The sequence below is a fragment of the Narcine bancroftii genome, chromosome 1, assembly GCF_036971445.1.
Source record: "Narcine bancroftii isolate sNarBan1 chromosome 1, sNarBan1.hap1, whole genome shotgun sequence".
Taxonomy (NCBI): Eukaryota; Metazoa; Chordata; class Chondrichthyes; order Torpediniformes; family Narcinidae; genus Narcine; species Narcine bancroftii.
The window spans coordinates 455,195,884-455,212,602 of record NC_091469.1 but is presented as its reverse complement, the minus strand read 5'-3'; the positions used below and the strand labels follow the sequence as shown (position 1 = coordinate 455,212,602).

At 38.6% G+C, this 16,719-nt stretch overlaps 1 protein-coding gene across 1 annotated transcript; it reads left to right on the top strand.

Annotated features, from left to right (window-relative positions):
- The first annotated feature begins 355 nt into the window (after positions 1 to 355).
- Positions 356 to 15,778, top strand: LOC138760964 (uncharacterized). Its single transcript, XM_069932402.1, has 23 exons — positions 356 to 577; positions 1,136 to 1,247; positions 1,342 to 1,405; positions 1,724 to 1,758; positions 2,489 to 2,549; positions 2,654 to 2,716; positions 2,805 to 2,861; positions 3,972 to 4,027; positions 4,362 to 4,389; positions 5,747 to 5,957; positions 7,831 to 7,934; positions 8,159 to 8,264; positions 8,512 to 8,601; positions 9,005 to 9,192; positions 9,965 to 10,106; positions 10,242 to 10,338; positions 11,433 to 11,488; positions 11,582 to 11,632; positions 11,927 to 12,035; positions 12,129 to 12,174; positions 12,372 to 12,470; positions 13,309 to 13,389; positions 13,470 to 15,778. The coding sequence occupies exons 1-23, from the start codon at positions 439 to 441 to the stop codon at positions 13,794 to 13,796; spliced, it is 2,322 nt and encodes a 773-aa protein (XP_069788503.1). The 5' UTR covers positions 356 to 438; the 3' UTR covers positions 13,797 to 15,778.
- The last annotated feature ends 941 nt before the right edge of the window (positions 15,779 to 16,719 follow it).

Here is a 16,719-nt window from a genome sequence, read left to right as displayed (position 1 = left end):
CAACGATTCCATTGACTGCTACCAATTTGTATATCGAAGTTCATCTGAACAATTCCAGATCAAATCCTCTCCATCCACCAACACTTGCGGAGATACCTGCTTATCTCCTGCTTTAATGAACAACAACATTGGCAATGTTCCATTTTCCAACCAGTGGATGGGTTCTGTGCTGCACCGTGAATGAGAGTAGCGCTTTGCGGAATGAGTTGTGGAAATAATCTCACTGTGTTCAATGACATATTTCGGCCCTCTTATTTAATGTGATACATCGATCTGTGTGGCCGACCGCTAAATGATTCTGCAAGCGAGCGGCGAGAAGATGTTTCCCTGGCAGTAAAGCGCGTTGCTCGCCTCCCACTTCATTGCTAACACTGTCACATCCGTGTGGATCAGCTGAGCTCAATCACGTGGCTCTGTGTCGAAGGTCAGTGCTGCACAATGGAGCTGCCAGAGTATGCCCTGAAAGGATTGCAATTGCTGGCCGATCCCAGCCACTTCTCCGACAAAGCCTTCCACATTTTAGTGGAAGCAACTTTCACGAATCTCTTAAATCCACAAGCGGACGGAGCAACATTGGGTAAGAATGTATTTTCGAGTAGTTTGTAGGGGCGGGAAGACTTTTTTTTGTACTGATGTGAATATAGGAAGGACACGGTTGGGCTGCCCCTCTGCAAGCGGTTCGGCGTCGCAGCGTCCCGAATCCAGTTATAAATGTATATCTGCATTTGCAGTTTGTGTTCTGAACGGGTTTCTGGTGGCTGCTGCTTTGTTTCTGAGCTGTCGACTTGAATGGGGCAGGCTGCAGATTGAGTCGAGATGTTTTTCATTGTTGTAAAGTAATATCCTGGGCCTAATACATCAGGATTGCCGAGTATTCTATTTTATTTAGATTGGGAAAGAACGCATTTAAAGTCCGAGTCGTGTAAGAAAATCCATAGTTGTGGTTACCACACTTGGTCAAAATAATGTGACACAAATCCCGAATTTTGTTCACTGGGAGAACGTTTTTTTTTGTTGTTCTATCTGGATGTCATTTGCCTTTTGTGCCCGACTAAATGCAAGGCGCTTTAAAAAAAAACCTTTTCTAAAATGAGGAAATGGTATTGAAAATCCATTATTTACCCTTGTTGTGCAGATCACGTAGAACTGGGAAATTTGGACTTGACTTTGGTGAAACAATGCCATGTAGCCGTCGTAACCTGTGTGTTGGAGGCAGGAAAACAAAACACCGACCTATCGACTATAAGGTTAACATGTCCTGGATTTATGACTATCATGTATATGGTTAAACATTATTTTAGTGTGTGGAGGTGGTTTGTAACTGGCGTTATTTAATTTCAGCACGCTACTGGAAGACTGCAGCTTTGGAGCAGAAAGAATAGATTTATTTTGCACAATCTATCAGGTTTGGTGTCTCTTGTATGCCATACTATTATGTAAAATTGCTAAGATTTCTGCAAATTAGAAATAATCTGCCTCAATAAAACTGCCCAGCCGAGTTGCCTAGTTTGGTTTTATTTTACTGATGTTTTGTGAGTAATTTAATTGAGTTTAAAAGTGCTATTTTGAGTTATGATGTTGCTGTTCCACGTGGATCTGTCATAAGGTTTGGACAAGCGAGTGCTTGTGGCACCCCGACGTTTTTTAAAAAAAGTAACTGAAGGCATTATTATTTTAGCTCTGTTATTACTACTTAGTGCCTGCATTTCCTTTTGATATTTAGAAGAACAAAGATAAAGTGGAAACCCTACTAGGAGGGTGAGTGTTAATTACATTTACACAGCTGGCCTTTAATACAAAACGCCAATCTGGTTCTATGTATTTCCGTGTTGCATCTTGGGTACTAGATTCAAAATGTTCTAATCTCGTTAATATAAACTCTTTAGTTTCTGCTCTCTCATTTATTTATTCGTGTATTTGTTGCCCGTGAATGATGATTACTTAACCGACGCAATCTCGCAATTATGTATAGTGCCAACCCATGGGCGATTGTGGACTTTTGGGCTGCTTTTAAATGTCTCCATTCCACAATCAAAACGAGTGATAACGTTTTGATTTTTCATGTACTTCGGCAGCACCGAGTTACAATATTTGGAAATTTTAAGATAAGCGAGTGACAGGCGTCTTAATGGTACAATAACTTTAACAAATCAGTGCTTTTCGGTATTCATGCAATCCACTCAAAAACATTGCCTCATTGTTCGTGAAAGTAACTCATTCCATCAATTTAAAATGTGATCTGTTGTACACTGCTCCCATTGATAATTTACGTTTTTCCCATTAGCACTTATTCGGTATATATAGTTTTAGCCTTCTTGAACCAAGCAGTGGTGTAATCACAAGACAATTTCATTTTGAATAGAGGGTGGAGATCCAACATGACTACCCGTTGTTAAACGTCTGTGGGTGCATTGGGAAAGACGGAGGGGATGGTATTTTGCACAAACGTTAAATTTCCATCCACACATTGTTATTACGTTTCTTGCAGCTTGGGGAGATTTCCTTCTCGGATCACTGATGCGTCTTGGCGATTGGAATATCACATTAGGGTAAAAAGCTTAAGTTTCATCTTTGCATGCTTTCTGAATAGCAAGAGGTATCGTTTTTCAAAATAATTCTTATCAGCTACTAAAATTATTTTTTTTAATTACAGAATAACCATCTGCATAAAGTCAATCAACCATCATATTTGTTGACCTTAAATGTAGAGGTAAAGGTTAGAAATGCCAGAAACCGCACTCCATACTGTATTTTGTATTTGCTTTTCTGTGTAGTTTAATATTGCCTTCATAATCATTTTACAGAATGGATCCCTGCAACCTCAGGATGTTACTTTCAGTTGTACAATGGAGCAATTGCAGGTATTCCAGCAAAATAATATATCAGTTTACAAAATGAATTCTTGTCTCTATGTTCATTTTGTTTCTGTCTGTCTTAACAGTTTGCCCTAAATTGTAAGGAATCTTTAGACTTGCGATTGGTTGAACTAATGCAAAGTGCTGTACTGTACTTGGAAAGCAAGCTAGTGACAAATTCTTATGAGGAGAAAAAGGAAGTTGGGATGGTCTAAAATACAAGCAGGAAATCCAGTTTTCATCCAGATGAAAACACTTCTATTTTAACATTCAACCATCTTGATTTTAAAAATCCACTTTGAACCTATACTGGTTTCCCTTAGGGGATGATTTTCATTGACCTTGTGAGCTTGAAATGGAAATGTAACGGGGACTTGAGTTTTTCTGATTTATTTTCTAGGATCCAATTAAGTGCTAACTGAATTTATCTCGCAGCATTTTCGTCCTTTTCTCCGCTTGGCATCTGATATAATGTTATATAACAGAATACGTTGATGGGAGGAAAATAACTTATAGTTTTTTTTTCCGGTTTTGAATGTAATATGAAACACTGGGATCATCTACAGCTCCGATAACTTCATATTTGCACATGTTAATGCCATTACTAACGAAGATTATTTGCCGTTAAATAGTCCTGTGAGCTGCCTGTTTTTAATTTACAAAATGTCGGCATTTTGCTACTGCCAGAAGAATTTTTGTAATTGCTACATTTAGTAAAGCAGCATTTTAAAACGATTGTTTCCCGACCCTATTAACCTGCTCGGCGAATGGTTGAAGAAAGGTGGGTGGGTTTTTTTTTTGTTATGTGTAGCTACAAGCTCCGAACTTTTTTAAAAAAAGGATTCGGTCTTTGTTTTAACTTGGGCCACAAAAGCTTCCAAAATGTGAAGAAGCGCGTCGTCGCGTAACTATTTGACTTGCTGCTTCTACTTAAGCACGGAAAACAGCGATGCCTGTTTACGAAGTTGATTAACATTGTTTTAAAAATAAAAACATTTTAATACATGATACATTTCGTGAGTCTTATTCCCGGAAAGACCTGGTACAAAACCTTTCTCCCACCACGTTGGGGATATTGATTTGAATATTTTTATTTGAAAACTCTTCCCTTTGCAGGATCTTTTGGGGAAGTTGAAGGACGCGGCTAAAAGCATGGAGAAGGCGAGTCAGATGTAATTGATGGAGCTGTGAGGACCGCGATTGAACTCCAAGCTGTGGGTGGCATTAAATGAATCCGCCAAATCCTGAGCTCGTCCAGATCCTGTGCAAGCGAAGTGAACAGCTAAACCATAAATAGTTCACACTTTATGGTTGATGAAATGTATAAAATCCATAATGTGAGAATGAAAACTTTTGCTGTATCCAAAGTGTATATGTGTAGAATGACTAACATTTTGTAATTTTGTTCATATTCATCTGTAAATACTCCACTTGTTTTCCGAAATAAAGAGATTCTTTATGGCCTGATATTGCATTATTGATGCTTCCATTCTCCCTTGGTTCTAGATCCTTTCACACCGCAGCTGACTCCTGGGTGGATAGATTTCGAACACCTTTTAATTTTTGACGTGGGTTTTCCTCATACTTTTCACATTCCTGACATTTGAATTTAATAACATCACTAATTCTCCTTAAATAAGCAGACGGGGAAAGGGCACCATGCGCTGGAAACCACTAACTCCATTCGTTTTGTAAAGTATTGTCCATTTCTCGACTTCACAGAAGTTTACATGAAATCCATTTCCTTGTGCTCTTGATAACCGTATAATTTCAATGCGAGTTTAAGGAATTAAAAAGTCCAGTTGAAAGCCATAACTCGGCATACTTCGTGCGCCTCGCATTGGGATTTAGAGGTTGAATTCAAACCGACTAAAGCTTTATCAGATCATTCAAGTTGCAAATGATCAAAGCTGGAACCACTTCAACATTGTGCTCCTCCCTCGCAGAAATTAATTTATTTTTAATTTTGTCAAAAAAGAGACCTAATGGATGGGTTTGGGGGGTGGGGGGGTGGGGGTGGCGAGATTTATGAAATAACGCGCTTTTAGGATTTTGCATCGTTCAAATCGTTTTTGAATCCGTCGAAAAGAATTATGTTCGTACAACCCATCCAGAGACAAATTTTGACTTCTACTCGGTTACAACCCCATGAAATTTCTGCACCGAATCTATAGCGTAAAACATGCTGCCATTGCATTTTATTCTGTGGATAAACTTCTTCTGTAATTTGTTCCAAGCCTGGAAATTCACTGGTTTAGTGACTGGTATGTATTCTCCATCGAAACCACTGTCGCTTTACCATGCCGTGCGGAATATATAGATTTTTAAAGCGTGTTGATATTGGTGGAATGGAGTCGGAGCGGAGCTGATGTGTGAAGCTGGGAAAGGGTGCGTTATTTCGTGTTATTTTTTAAGGGGTAGATGGGTGATGGGGGCGGTGCGTGTAGGCGGGGGAGGGGAGGGGGTCGGCTCTGATTACACCGACTCTAATTCCCAGTCCACCCTTAAGGAATGAGACCACGTGACGGATTGGGGCGGTCGAACTCGAGCCATTTTGGGGACGGTGTCAGTTTCACGGCACCCATCACTGGGCTTCGGGGGTGTTTTTTTCCCCAACTTCTACAACCGGGAACCACGTAGCCGCCCAGCTGCCTCGGAATCAGGTAGAACCGACTGAACAAATAGTGCAAGAGTCTGGATTGCGTCCTGCCAGGATGGTAGCGAGGGCTGTTTGGACAGGCGTTTAACGAATGTTATTTTCTCGCTGGTTCCCTCCCTCCCTCTCTCTCTCTTTCTCTCACTCTCTCTCTATCTCTCCCTCTCGCTCACTCTCCGCTCGCTCTCTCTCTCTCTTTCTCTTAAGCTGCAGCCTCTACGATTGCAATTGACAGCGTCTGCAGTTCATGCAAGATGGCCGCTTGGCTGCTATTCATTTTTTCCTCCTGATCTCCAACTTTCATTGTTTTCTGCGGGGTGCACGCTGTGGCCCGGAGTCGGCGTGCCCGGGGCATGGTGTGTCCAAGGCTGCACTGTCGAGGAAAGATCTCCCAGGTCCATTCTGCCCGTGGTTTGAAGCCGATCTCGCAGCTGAAAGTGCACCCGGTGCTGCCCCTCTCTCCCTTTCTCTCTCGCTCTCTCTCCTCTCTCGCTCTTCAGGCTGACAGCAACTCGGCGTCTATTCGCCGACCCTTATTTCCTCTCAGTTTCGTTCTGCACTTTTGCAAATTTTTTGTTCGATTCTCCGCGGTGATTGCGCCTACGATTATTCTGCTCGTTTGTTTCGAGAGAATAATGTTTCGACTTTCGATCGTTGTAAGTTGGGAGGTTCGTACAGTGGCGGATTTTTATGTAAATTTATTTGAAATCTAACCAGGGTGGAAATTTGCTTCTGCACTGTCGAGGCGTCATTACTCACCTCCGATATAAACGTTTGTTTGAACATCAAACGGGTGACCTGGTGCGACGATTTTATAGAATTGGGATCCAGACAGGACAGGGAGCATGCCGGCATGTCTGTTTGGCCGAAAGGTCGAGTCTGGGGTGTTTTCTGAACTTAACTTTTAAGAAGTACTTTGGATTTTGACGATAAACATGGCGGTTGGTGGCGGTGACCCCTCGTAATTCTTGTACAGTACTTGTGGTGTCAGGAGCGAATAAACAAACACGAGCCGCGGGAAGCTTGCTCGGAATCGGCAATTGGGGGTGTCGAGGTGGTCTCCTCTTTCGCGTTTATTGCCATTTTCTTGGGTTGGGTGATCAGCGCTGTATCAGATTGACAGTAGCTATTTTCAGCGCGAGCACGAGGTATGTCGGCTCAGGGGATGAGTGAGAGGGAGGAAGTGTTTTCCCCTCTTTTTTGGGGTCCAGTTAGATATGGTAGAGTGCTTTCCCACAACTGCGGGTGCGGTTCCAGTACTGGCCTAGATATCGAGGGGTGAAAGTGGTGCTGGTGGTCTCGAGGAGGGGTGGGATGGCAGCGGAAGAGCTGTTATTCAATCTGGCTACGCTTCTCGGTGTAGACACCGAGTGTATGTGGATCAGGGAGCTACTGATTGCCTTGGAAGCCAATCCATTCTGGCTTTCTGCAGGCCAACACTGACTGCAAATTAAGTGAAGTTTCATACTAAAAAAAAACCCCAAATAAGATCTCCAAACGCGATCCTTCCGCTCAATGGGATGCAGTTAAAATTGCTGAATGGTCTTTTCTGCGTCGTTCTTGTGCAGGAGAACAGGAATTTGAGAATATATTTGGACAAAATTAATCCTTGTCTCTTTTTTTTAATTAAACGGCTGTTGTGAGATCAGAGAGGTCAATGAAGAAGTACAGACTGCAATATTCCCTTTATCCGTATACAGGTTTTAGCAGTGGGAAATTCTATTTTGGTTAATGACCTGAATTTTGTTTGTACTGTGGTTAAGATTTATTGCTGCTTTCAAAAATGTGTTTGTGTATAGGGAGTGTTGAGTATTTCGGGGTTGTGGCAGTTCGTGGGGTTTTTTTTTGTTATTAAGAAGCAGAAGGCCACGTTTGTTTTTTTATGGTACAACAACACGACCTTCATGTCACGGTTCCACTATCCGGGTCAATGTTGATATCCTGAAATAGGATATGAATTTTTGAGATATGGGTTTTTTTTTAACATAGTAGCTTAAAGATCTATGTCTCAAGTGGAATATATATTTGTTTGCATTTTATTCAGACATGGATGGAATCATGTTGCTTGGAAATTTTGTGTACACATGTCGTCATGAGGCTATTTGTTTACCTCGCTGATAATTTTAAAAAACGTGGAACTTGACGTATAAATCAGGGAGAAGCAAAGTGGTTAATCGATTGATCAGCTAAATCCGCAACCGTTCTGTTGATCTCACTTTGATAAGAGGAGCAGCTCACAGGTCTGATGGAGAGAGCGGAGCGCTGTGAAACACGTGGTTTGTTTTTATTTTGCCTTTTCTCTCTCCCTTTCGCTGAAAGGATCTACGGTGTTTGGTGTTGAGATTCCGCTCAGTGTACATGGGCGGGCTACGAATGGATACATGTGCCGAGAATTCTGTGGCTTCAAGTCAATGAAGGAACGAGTACTTTTTTATGAGGTCCGAAGCCTGAGTGGCGTCTGTGTATCTGTGTAAAACGATTATTCTCAGCAAATTAACGGAGATGGGATTGAGTTCCATTTGTGCTGTTAAGACTGCCTGGAAGGATAATGAATGGAATTCCACTGGAATCTGTCTGTCGTTTATGTTTCAACGCCAATTGTTCCAAACAAATAGAAATTCTGATTGTTTATATCCACATGTTGTAGTTTGATTACTTCGAAACGTCGCGGGTCGGCGCTGTGGTTAAAACTTGCTTTATTGCACCTAATATAGGAAACTCTATTGAATTATTCGTCTTGTTTACGTCGTGTGGTAGGGCTTGGAAGTAAGTGCTGCAATTAATGACTTATTTCGTGCGCTTGAGGGGGCCTGTCGTTTATTTGTCCGGGATGGTTCTGATTTTTCGAGGCGTCGTGGTTATTTCCATGTTGGTTCGCAGAAAATCAAACGGTTTCTTTTACATTGACAGAGGGCGAAAGGCCCTCCAAAAGTTGAGTGAAACATTGAAACCTTGTTAATTCTTGTTTTCTGATCACATGAATTAATTATTAATCAATAGGCGTCCTCTATCAAAGTGATCCTCTGTTGTGGAACCGCAGCTTGCCATTAGCTGTTCTGAAAAGCAGAGAGGCGTTTACAGAAGAAAATCGTGCGATCACAAAAGCCACGACTTAAAGCTAGTGTTGACGTGGAGACTATCTCAAGGAGAGCCCCCCCCAAACGAGGATGTGCGCTGTGTTGGGGCTCCTTTGAAATGGCGGTGAGATTTGCATGTTTAGATCGCTCAGATCGCCCTTCGTTTCAGATTTAAGTTGTAGGGTTTTAATTTGCGTTATTTCCACGTGATCGTCGTGCGCTCCCCTGCAGAACCTCGCTCGATTTTCGGTCCTTTGGCGAAATGCCAAGTATAACCCAAGTTGCTATAGTAACTGGAAGAATTGCCGAGTATGGGCACCAGCCGACGTCAATGTGCCTTTCTGATCGTCAAGAATGGCCCTTGTGTTGTACACGAGCATTATTTTATTTATTGCATTTGTAACGGATTTGCTTTGGTAACCTGCATAACATTGCTAATGTAACACCGCGACGTTCATTAAAATATTTCCAACGAACATGTAATTGCCGGAAATGGCTTGATAGAACACAATTCTTCCTGTTTCGCTTTACGCGGAGCGAGAGAATCGTTGGTTTAATGTCAAACGTTGAACGCCTGATCGCAAATCCAGCTGCGATGATCCTTGTAATACCAACGTGTTTTGCTACTTAAATAGCTGCTTTGTCTTACTGCGAATTTTCATCGATCCGACGCGTCTTGAAACCGCGTAATGAGCCCAAAGGCATGCGGGGTTCACCGAAAGAAATGTGTGTACTCGACTTCAATCTGCTAGCAAAGTCTAAACATGGGCTTTTTGTTATCCTCGAAACACGATGGAAACAAAGGCAATAAGAATGGTCAGGTGTACTGCTCAGACTTCATTGTTATGTACCTGCATGTGGTTTATGGGGGGCTTTCAATTAAATAATTGCTGTTAGAACCAACGGGATGGTTGCGTGTATAAGATCTTTTTGATTAAGGGTCTTCATCATTTAACCTCCTCCTATTAATTGGTTGCCTTTTGGCCTATGCAGCCAGGTGTTTACTTCAGCTTGTGAGTATTTCATGAAAAGCTATGTTTAACGTTGGGTGTATCAATAATTTCACAAAGCGGGCTTCTTTTACCATTTTGCCTATCAAGGTTTAGTTAGCCGAGGGGAGCAAAATGTCAGAATATGGAGATTCTGATACTTTGCCATTCATACCAATATTATTTCACAGTTTATAATTGGCTGATCAATTGTGCCTCAAAACTAATTGGCCGTCTTTGCATATTGCTGGAGTAGAATATGGTAGCTGCTTGACCCGCTTGATAAAGTAGCTCCAGAACAATAAAACCAACCCAGTCTCTTTAATATGGATTAAGGTGTTATCGAAGAAAAACGATTGCTTTTAGATGAGTTATGTTTCTGTTCAGCTTTCAGAACGCAGCCATTTTAGTCCGAAAATGCACCGTACCACACGAATCAAAATAACAGAACTGAATCCTCACTTGATGTGTGTGTTGTGTGGAGGATACTTCATAGATGCAACAACCATCATTGAGTGTCTGCATTCTTGTGAGTATTTTAACGTGGTTCAGAAGAGACGACCGAATATGTTTAAAAAAAAAAGAAAATAAAATGTAAAGGAAGTGTTCCGTAAAGGCGTTAAGGAATTTGTAACCGAAGGAAAATTTTTTTAATTACTTTTAGTTTGCAAGACCTGCATTGTCCGTTACTTGGAGACGAGCAAGTATTGTCCTATTTGCGATGTACAAGTACACAAAACAAGGCCCCTTCTTAACATTAGGTATGTCCTTATGATGATCATGGAAGCCCCTTAAATGTTTGTGTTTGGCATGTATGGGCAACCAACTGGGCTGTAAGGGTATGCATGACTTGGTCAACAAAAACATTGGTTCGTAAGACATCTCGAAGTTTTGCTCCTTGAAGTTGTGGCCTGTGTTTATTGGATGATTATTTTGCCCTTTTGATGCAGAAGGTGTGCACTGGAAACTAGGAAATTGTAATTTTCTTTTATAGTATGAAACAACTCTTCTGAAAGTAAGTCTCAATCATCAAATGAGAAATGTGTTTTCAAATTCTCTTTTATTTAAAATAAGCAAAGTGGGTCCAAGAAATAGGACCAAATAACCTTTGTGGTGCTATTATTCCGCACTGTTCGGGAAATAGCACTTTCTACTAAGGAATGATCCTACTATGAACTGACATTGGAAATGTAAGTTGTATTACCTGATTTATTTTGTTTTCAATTAATAACTGAAAAAAAAACTTACTGAAAGTTTTGTTTTGGTGAATATTTTTGATCAAATTGCATAACCCAGGCAAGGTTTGCTCATTTGAATGATGTCAAGAAAAATATTTCCTCTTCTGGTCAAAGTTAGCAAGGAATCTTGTCAATCTGTCAGTCCCTGGAAGGCCCAGACAAAACCATGCTGAACTTATTTTATTCAATTCAGTTCTTTTGTTATGCTGCTGGTGTTCTTTTGACCTGCTCTTAAAATAAAATTCCATTGCAAATATCAATACAAACATTCCATTGATTGATATGTCAGATCTGGTTCTCCTTCTGCCAGTTAATAGCTCCACAGAAATTAATTATGAAATGAATAAACCTTATTAGAAATTGCTGTTGATTATCTTTAACTAAACTGACAAGATCCATTTTGTTTAAAATTACGTATTTAAGTGTTATTTTCTTTTGTACCAAACATCAAGGAAATGTTTAAAATAATTTGCACTTTGTCATTAGGGGGAGGGTCAGGGTTAGGGTTAGCGTACCAATTTTTTTTTCATTTGTTGATAAATGCAATGTTAACTGGATTATATGCTGAATAAAATATTTCTGTTTTTAATGAACAATAATATTTAAATTATCTTTAGGTCCGATAAGACTTTACAAGATATTGTGTATAAATTAGTTCCTGGCCTTTTCAAAGGTGAGTCCATAGATCTGTATGTCACGTGGCATTACATATGAATTTAATTTCCATTTTAATCAGCTGGACAAATAATAGCTTCTGTCTTTATAGATGAAATGAAACGTAGAAGGGACTTCTATGCTGCTCATCCCTCTGCTGATGGTGAGTGTGCCACCAACATTTCTTGATATTATTTATCAAATTTCTAAAAGAAATGTTTGATAAAGGTACAACTTTTCGATCATTCAAAACATTAATTTCTCCCACCAAATAATAGTGATACTTTTAAGTGACTTCTTGGTACTGGAATGTTACATTTCATACACTGTAAATGTTGTTTTTCCATTTTTAAAGTTTAGTGTGCAGTTGTTGCCAATGGCTTCATAATCAATATCTAATAAAATATCAATCTGAAAATATTCTGCAATAAATCCTTTGATGTTCTAAATTGTGCAGCAGCGAATGGCTCTAATGAAGACAGGGGAGAAGTTACAGAAGAAGAAAAGAGGATTATAACAGATGATGAAATCATTAGTTTGTCAATAGAATTTTATGAACAAAATAAGTAAGTACAGTTACAGAAAATGTTGAATAGTGTCACATAAACTGTTCATGGTTTTGGGTTTTTCTTCACTAAATTAATGCTCTTGTGTGGCAGGATTGAACGAAAAGGAGCTGCAGAAAAAGAGAAAGGAAAAGATGAGGTGATGCAGCTGGAACATTTTTATTGTATCGTTTTGCACCAACATTTTCACTTTGTTTTGTTGAACAAGATAAACAGACGTTCAATATATTTAAGATGGACACAGGAACATAATGAAGGCAATCGTTATTTTATTGTGATCTACTTTTGCCAACAAATACAATGCCACTCAAATCTCAAACATTTCTGTTTTTCTAGATGAATGACAAGAGATACTTGCGTTGTCCAGCAGCCATGACTGTAATGCATTTAAGAAAGTTCCTGAGGAGTAAAATGGACATCCCTCATACCTACCAGGTACATTAAACTGCAATTTATTAAGTGTACAGATAAATGGTGATCTCTAACTAAAAGGGCACTAAATGTGAAGTAGTAGGTTGGGTTATATTCTAATATTTAAAAATCTTAGATTTTATTTCTTACCGACTATTTCTAGATTTGTTTGTCGAATGCAGCTCTGCAATGATCATTCTGCATCCTAAATATTCTGTATAAAGAGGTTTAGAGATACACCTATTGATTTGAATCAGGTGCATTATGTCGATATCAAAATGATTCTGTAAAGTGATTGCAAAAGTTGGTTTTATTTTCATAAATGTTAATGTAGGACATCATTGGAAATCTTTTTAAAGTGCTATCGTTCAATTTTATTAGATGAAACTGAAATCCAGTTCAATGTACTGTCCAGAATTTTCAAATTTGCAAAGATAGTGTGACAAACCACAAGATATCAAATATAATAATAAGATTTTTTGAATGGATGAATAAGTGCTCAATAGCTATTTGGAGGCTAACCAATAGATTTTTAACCTTCTTAAACCTGGGAAATAAGTTATTCATGATTGAAAGGCAGGTTAAAATGTTCTCACTTGTCCTCAAAATATAAAAATGTTTATTTAATATTTTTGAAAAGCCATTTGTTATGTGCTACATGTTAGTTAAACAAGACTACAGTCTTTGTTCAAGTATATGCATTCATGTTACACCAATGTTTAATAGTTTCTTCTTAACGAGGTTCAATACTTGTTTGTATAAAATTACCAAAACATAGTTTGAAATGATCTAAGAAAGAAGTTTAGTAAATATTGCTGTGCTTAACATACAGATTTTTATGCTTTAATTCTATTTTCCTTAGATTGATGTTATGTATGAAGATGAACCATTGAAGGATTATTATACTCTTATGGATATTGCCTATATTTACACATGGAGGAGGGTAAGTCAACATTCAGTTGTCAGGTAAAATTTTAATCTTGAAAATTGATCCTTGCTGATATATCTTGAATTTTATTTCAGAATGGACCACTTCCTCTAAAATATCGAGTGAGGCCAACATGCAAAAGAATTAAGATTGGGCATCAACAAGATGGATTAAATAACACCAGTGGAGAATTAGAAAGTGACTCTGGAAGTGACAAGGCTAATAGCCCAGCTGCTGCACCATCTACGTCATCATCACTGCCCAGTCCTTGTACTCCGGGGCAGTCTCCACATCCACACTTCCCTCATATATCTACAACTATGAATGGCTCCTCCAACCCCAGTACCAACCATCAAATTCCATTAAGCAAAAGCAGGCCAAGGAAATCATCTGTCAATGGTTCTTCAGCGTCATCAGGCTGACAATATTCATCAAAAAGATAAAATGATTCATAAATGAAGACATGTTATACCATGTGTTAATATATAGAAATGCTTAGGATTGTGACCATCGTTAACATCACTGTTTTGTAGTGAATGGATATCTGGTTCAGAACAGAAACATTTGGCTTTTCTGCAAATGGTTGTGACGGTCCTCTTCTGCAAGCCAGCTTTCCAGTTTCCTGGGATGCATATTTGCAATGGATCTGCATTACTGAAATTGTATTGCAAATATTTGAGGATATTTACATCAATTAGCATCGGATTTAGTTAATTGCAAAGAAGACCGTGTTATTAAAATGGAAAATGAAGGAAGAAAAAGTGGATATGGCATTTTGTAAAGATGTAAGCGCTGGAAGATAATTTGTATAGTTTAATTGCATTGAAGTTTACTATAACTGTATATCAACATACTTTTAATTTTGCCAAAAATAGGCATTGTGATATTGGCTGTACAGATTAAATATAAAGGATAATGATTTTTCACCAAGATGCACCCTGAAAATTCGAAGAGAAGTTAAAATTAGGAAGATGTATTCTTTGTAGCCATTTCACTGTGAAAACTGACTGACAATAGATGTTGACATCTTTGGTTGTTACATGTTTTCCTGCAGCATTAGTATACGTACTGAATTGATGAACCCAAAATAAAATTGTTTTAATGATAAATAATTTTATACTTAAAGTGGGATTACAAAAGTGAATTGTCTGTAGCATTATAATATTTGCTATGCTTAGTGATTCCATTGACTAATTTCCCAGATCTTAAAAAAATGCTTAAACTCAAAGGTGTAGTATGTCCACATGGTTGCACAACATCCAATATATTCACCATATCCCTTTGGTAAATCAAATAATTATTTCTGAATATTCTGCCCCTGTATACAACCACAAGCAAATAATGTGTATTGAGGTATATATAAATATTTTCCTGAAATTATCATTTCATTTTATTTTCATTTAAATTAACCATGTTGTCCAAATTGCTCGTAGCAAACCATTTAAAGTTGGACAGAGGATCTCTTGTTCATCAACAATTAAAAGTACTTTAAGTTACATTTTAAAAATAATATGCCACTTGTTTGAGATGGAATTTTCCACTGCCCTTGACATTGTTCTATTTTGGTAAGGACTCTAAAGATATGAAAATAGATCAAGATTTTAAATTTTCTAATAATGAGAACTGAAGATACTTAGTGGCTATTCTTTTTTTTACTCGAATGATAGTTATTAAAACACAGATAATTTAAAATGGTAGCTGCCATCAGAATAGTTAGATGTGACCAGGTAATGAACAATGTCCTGCTGTAGAATTACCAACTGCTGACAGTACCAATGTCATACTGCAAATCAGACTTATGACTGGACAACTCTTTTGACAAAAAATCTTCAATTGTGATATCTTTAAACCAGAGGCATGTGTTATAACAACACAAACTAATTCATGATGGGAAATTAAATCTTAAACATAATCAGATTTCATGTGATTTTTTTCAAACTCCGTAGATTGGCACTTAACTCAGCTACGGTAACTTTCTAATTGTCACATTTGACAGAATAAAAATGCGCTGATTGATAAATCGAACCATATGATAATTGATTCAAAACAACATGTGAGTTTTAAACTTTGCCTTAAAATATTCAACACTCTCCAGGATAGCCTGCCAAACATTTGTGTCTACACCAAAACGATAAACGGTTGAACAAAATAGTTTTCATCGTGATTGACATCTCATTTCAACAGACACTTGATGGCAATGTCTCCTTAATTTTGTGTGTGAAAAGCACGTGACAGTTCTGTTGTCTGTATTTTGGTATTGTTCTGCTTTCGCTGACAATGTACTTAAATCGGCAAGTAAACAATACTTTTTTTCTCCTGAATTGGGGTAAAAGCACAATGCAACTTGTGCTTTAATTTTCTTAAAGGTCAATTAAAAGAAATGATTTTGCATTTTCTCATAGAATTTACTTTATGTTGCTTATTTCTTCCGAAAATTCTCAATTGCAAATGTATTCGTACATTCAACACAATTAGTTCAGCCTCGGTAAATAGCGCATTTTCATCAAAGCTATTATTTTACGAAACTGCATGTGAGCCATCCTTCTGATTCGTGTTACTGTGGAAGTCAGGGAAGAGATCAAAATGAGTAATTTCTATCTATTAGTACTCCGTTATAATTTTGATGCTATGCTTTTTCAGAAGGGAGGAAGTGATATGAAAACCAGTTGGCTGAAACGGTAAAAAGCTCGTGATAAGCTCAGGAAACAATCCTGCATCTTAACAAATCTCAATGATTCAGCAGAGTTAGGGGTATACTTTTGTTTTAAAGAATGTTCACGTGATGATTCTGTGTCAACGAGACGGTAGTTTTGTCCCATTCGAGAAGCCAGCGAGGACGAGGTAGTCACATGAGAGGGGTTCGGGGTCAGGCGCGAAACAGTGGCTATAATATCTTTGTTTCCCTTGACGCTGCGGGACCTGCTGAGTTTCTACAGCACTTTTGTGTATTTACTGCAATCACAGCGTCTGTAGACTTGTTTCACTCAGATGTTGAGCTCCCCTTTCTGAATCCAGGCCTTAATACTCTCATCGCTGCAGCTAAGCAGACTTTCAATGACCCAATGCGATGCTGAAAGTTCTATGTTCTATAATTCTACAGACAATTCACTTACTACATCCCCCACTATACTTAATGATTCCTTTAACTAATTTCATAGATCTTATTCCATTAGTAATTCGAAAAATCCCCTATGTACTTAAGTCATAGAACTTTCAGCATGGTATTGGGTCCTTCGGCCCATCAAGTCTGTGCTGACCATGCTGGCAATCCAATCTAATTTCATTCCCCCGCCATGGTCCGTAACCCTCTCCACTATGAATGTTCATGTGTCTGACTAATTGCCT

Bases quoted from the DNA above. Each gene is read 5' to 3' on its own strand.
- LOC138760964 (XM_069932402.1), top strand. From the start codon at position 439: ATGGAGCTGCCAGAGTATGCCCTGAAAGGATTGCAATTGCTGGCCGAT. The intron at 10,339-11,432 runs GTATGTCCTTAT...AATTATCTTTAG, and splicing joins AGGCCCCTTCTTAACATTAG to GTCCGATAAGACTTTACAAG. The intron at 11,489-11,581 runs GTGAGTCCATAG...CTGTCTTTATAG, and splicing joins AGTTCCTGGCCTTTTCAAAG to ATGAAATGAAACGTAGAAGG.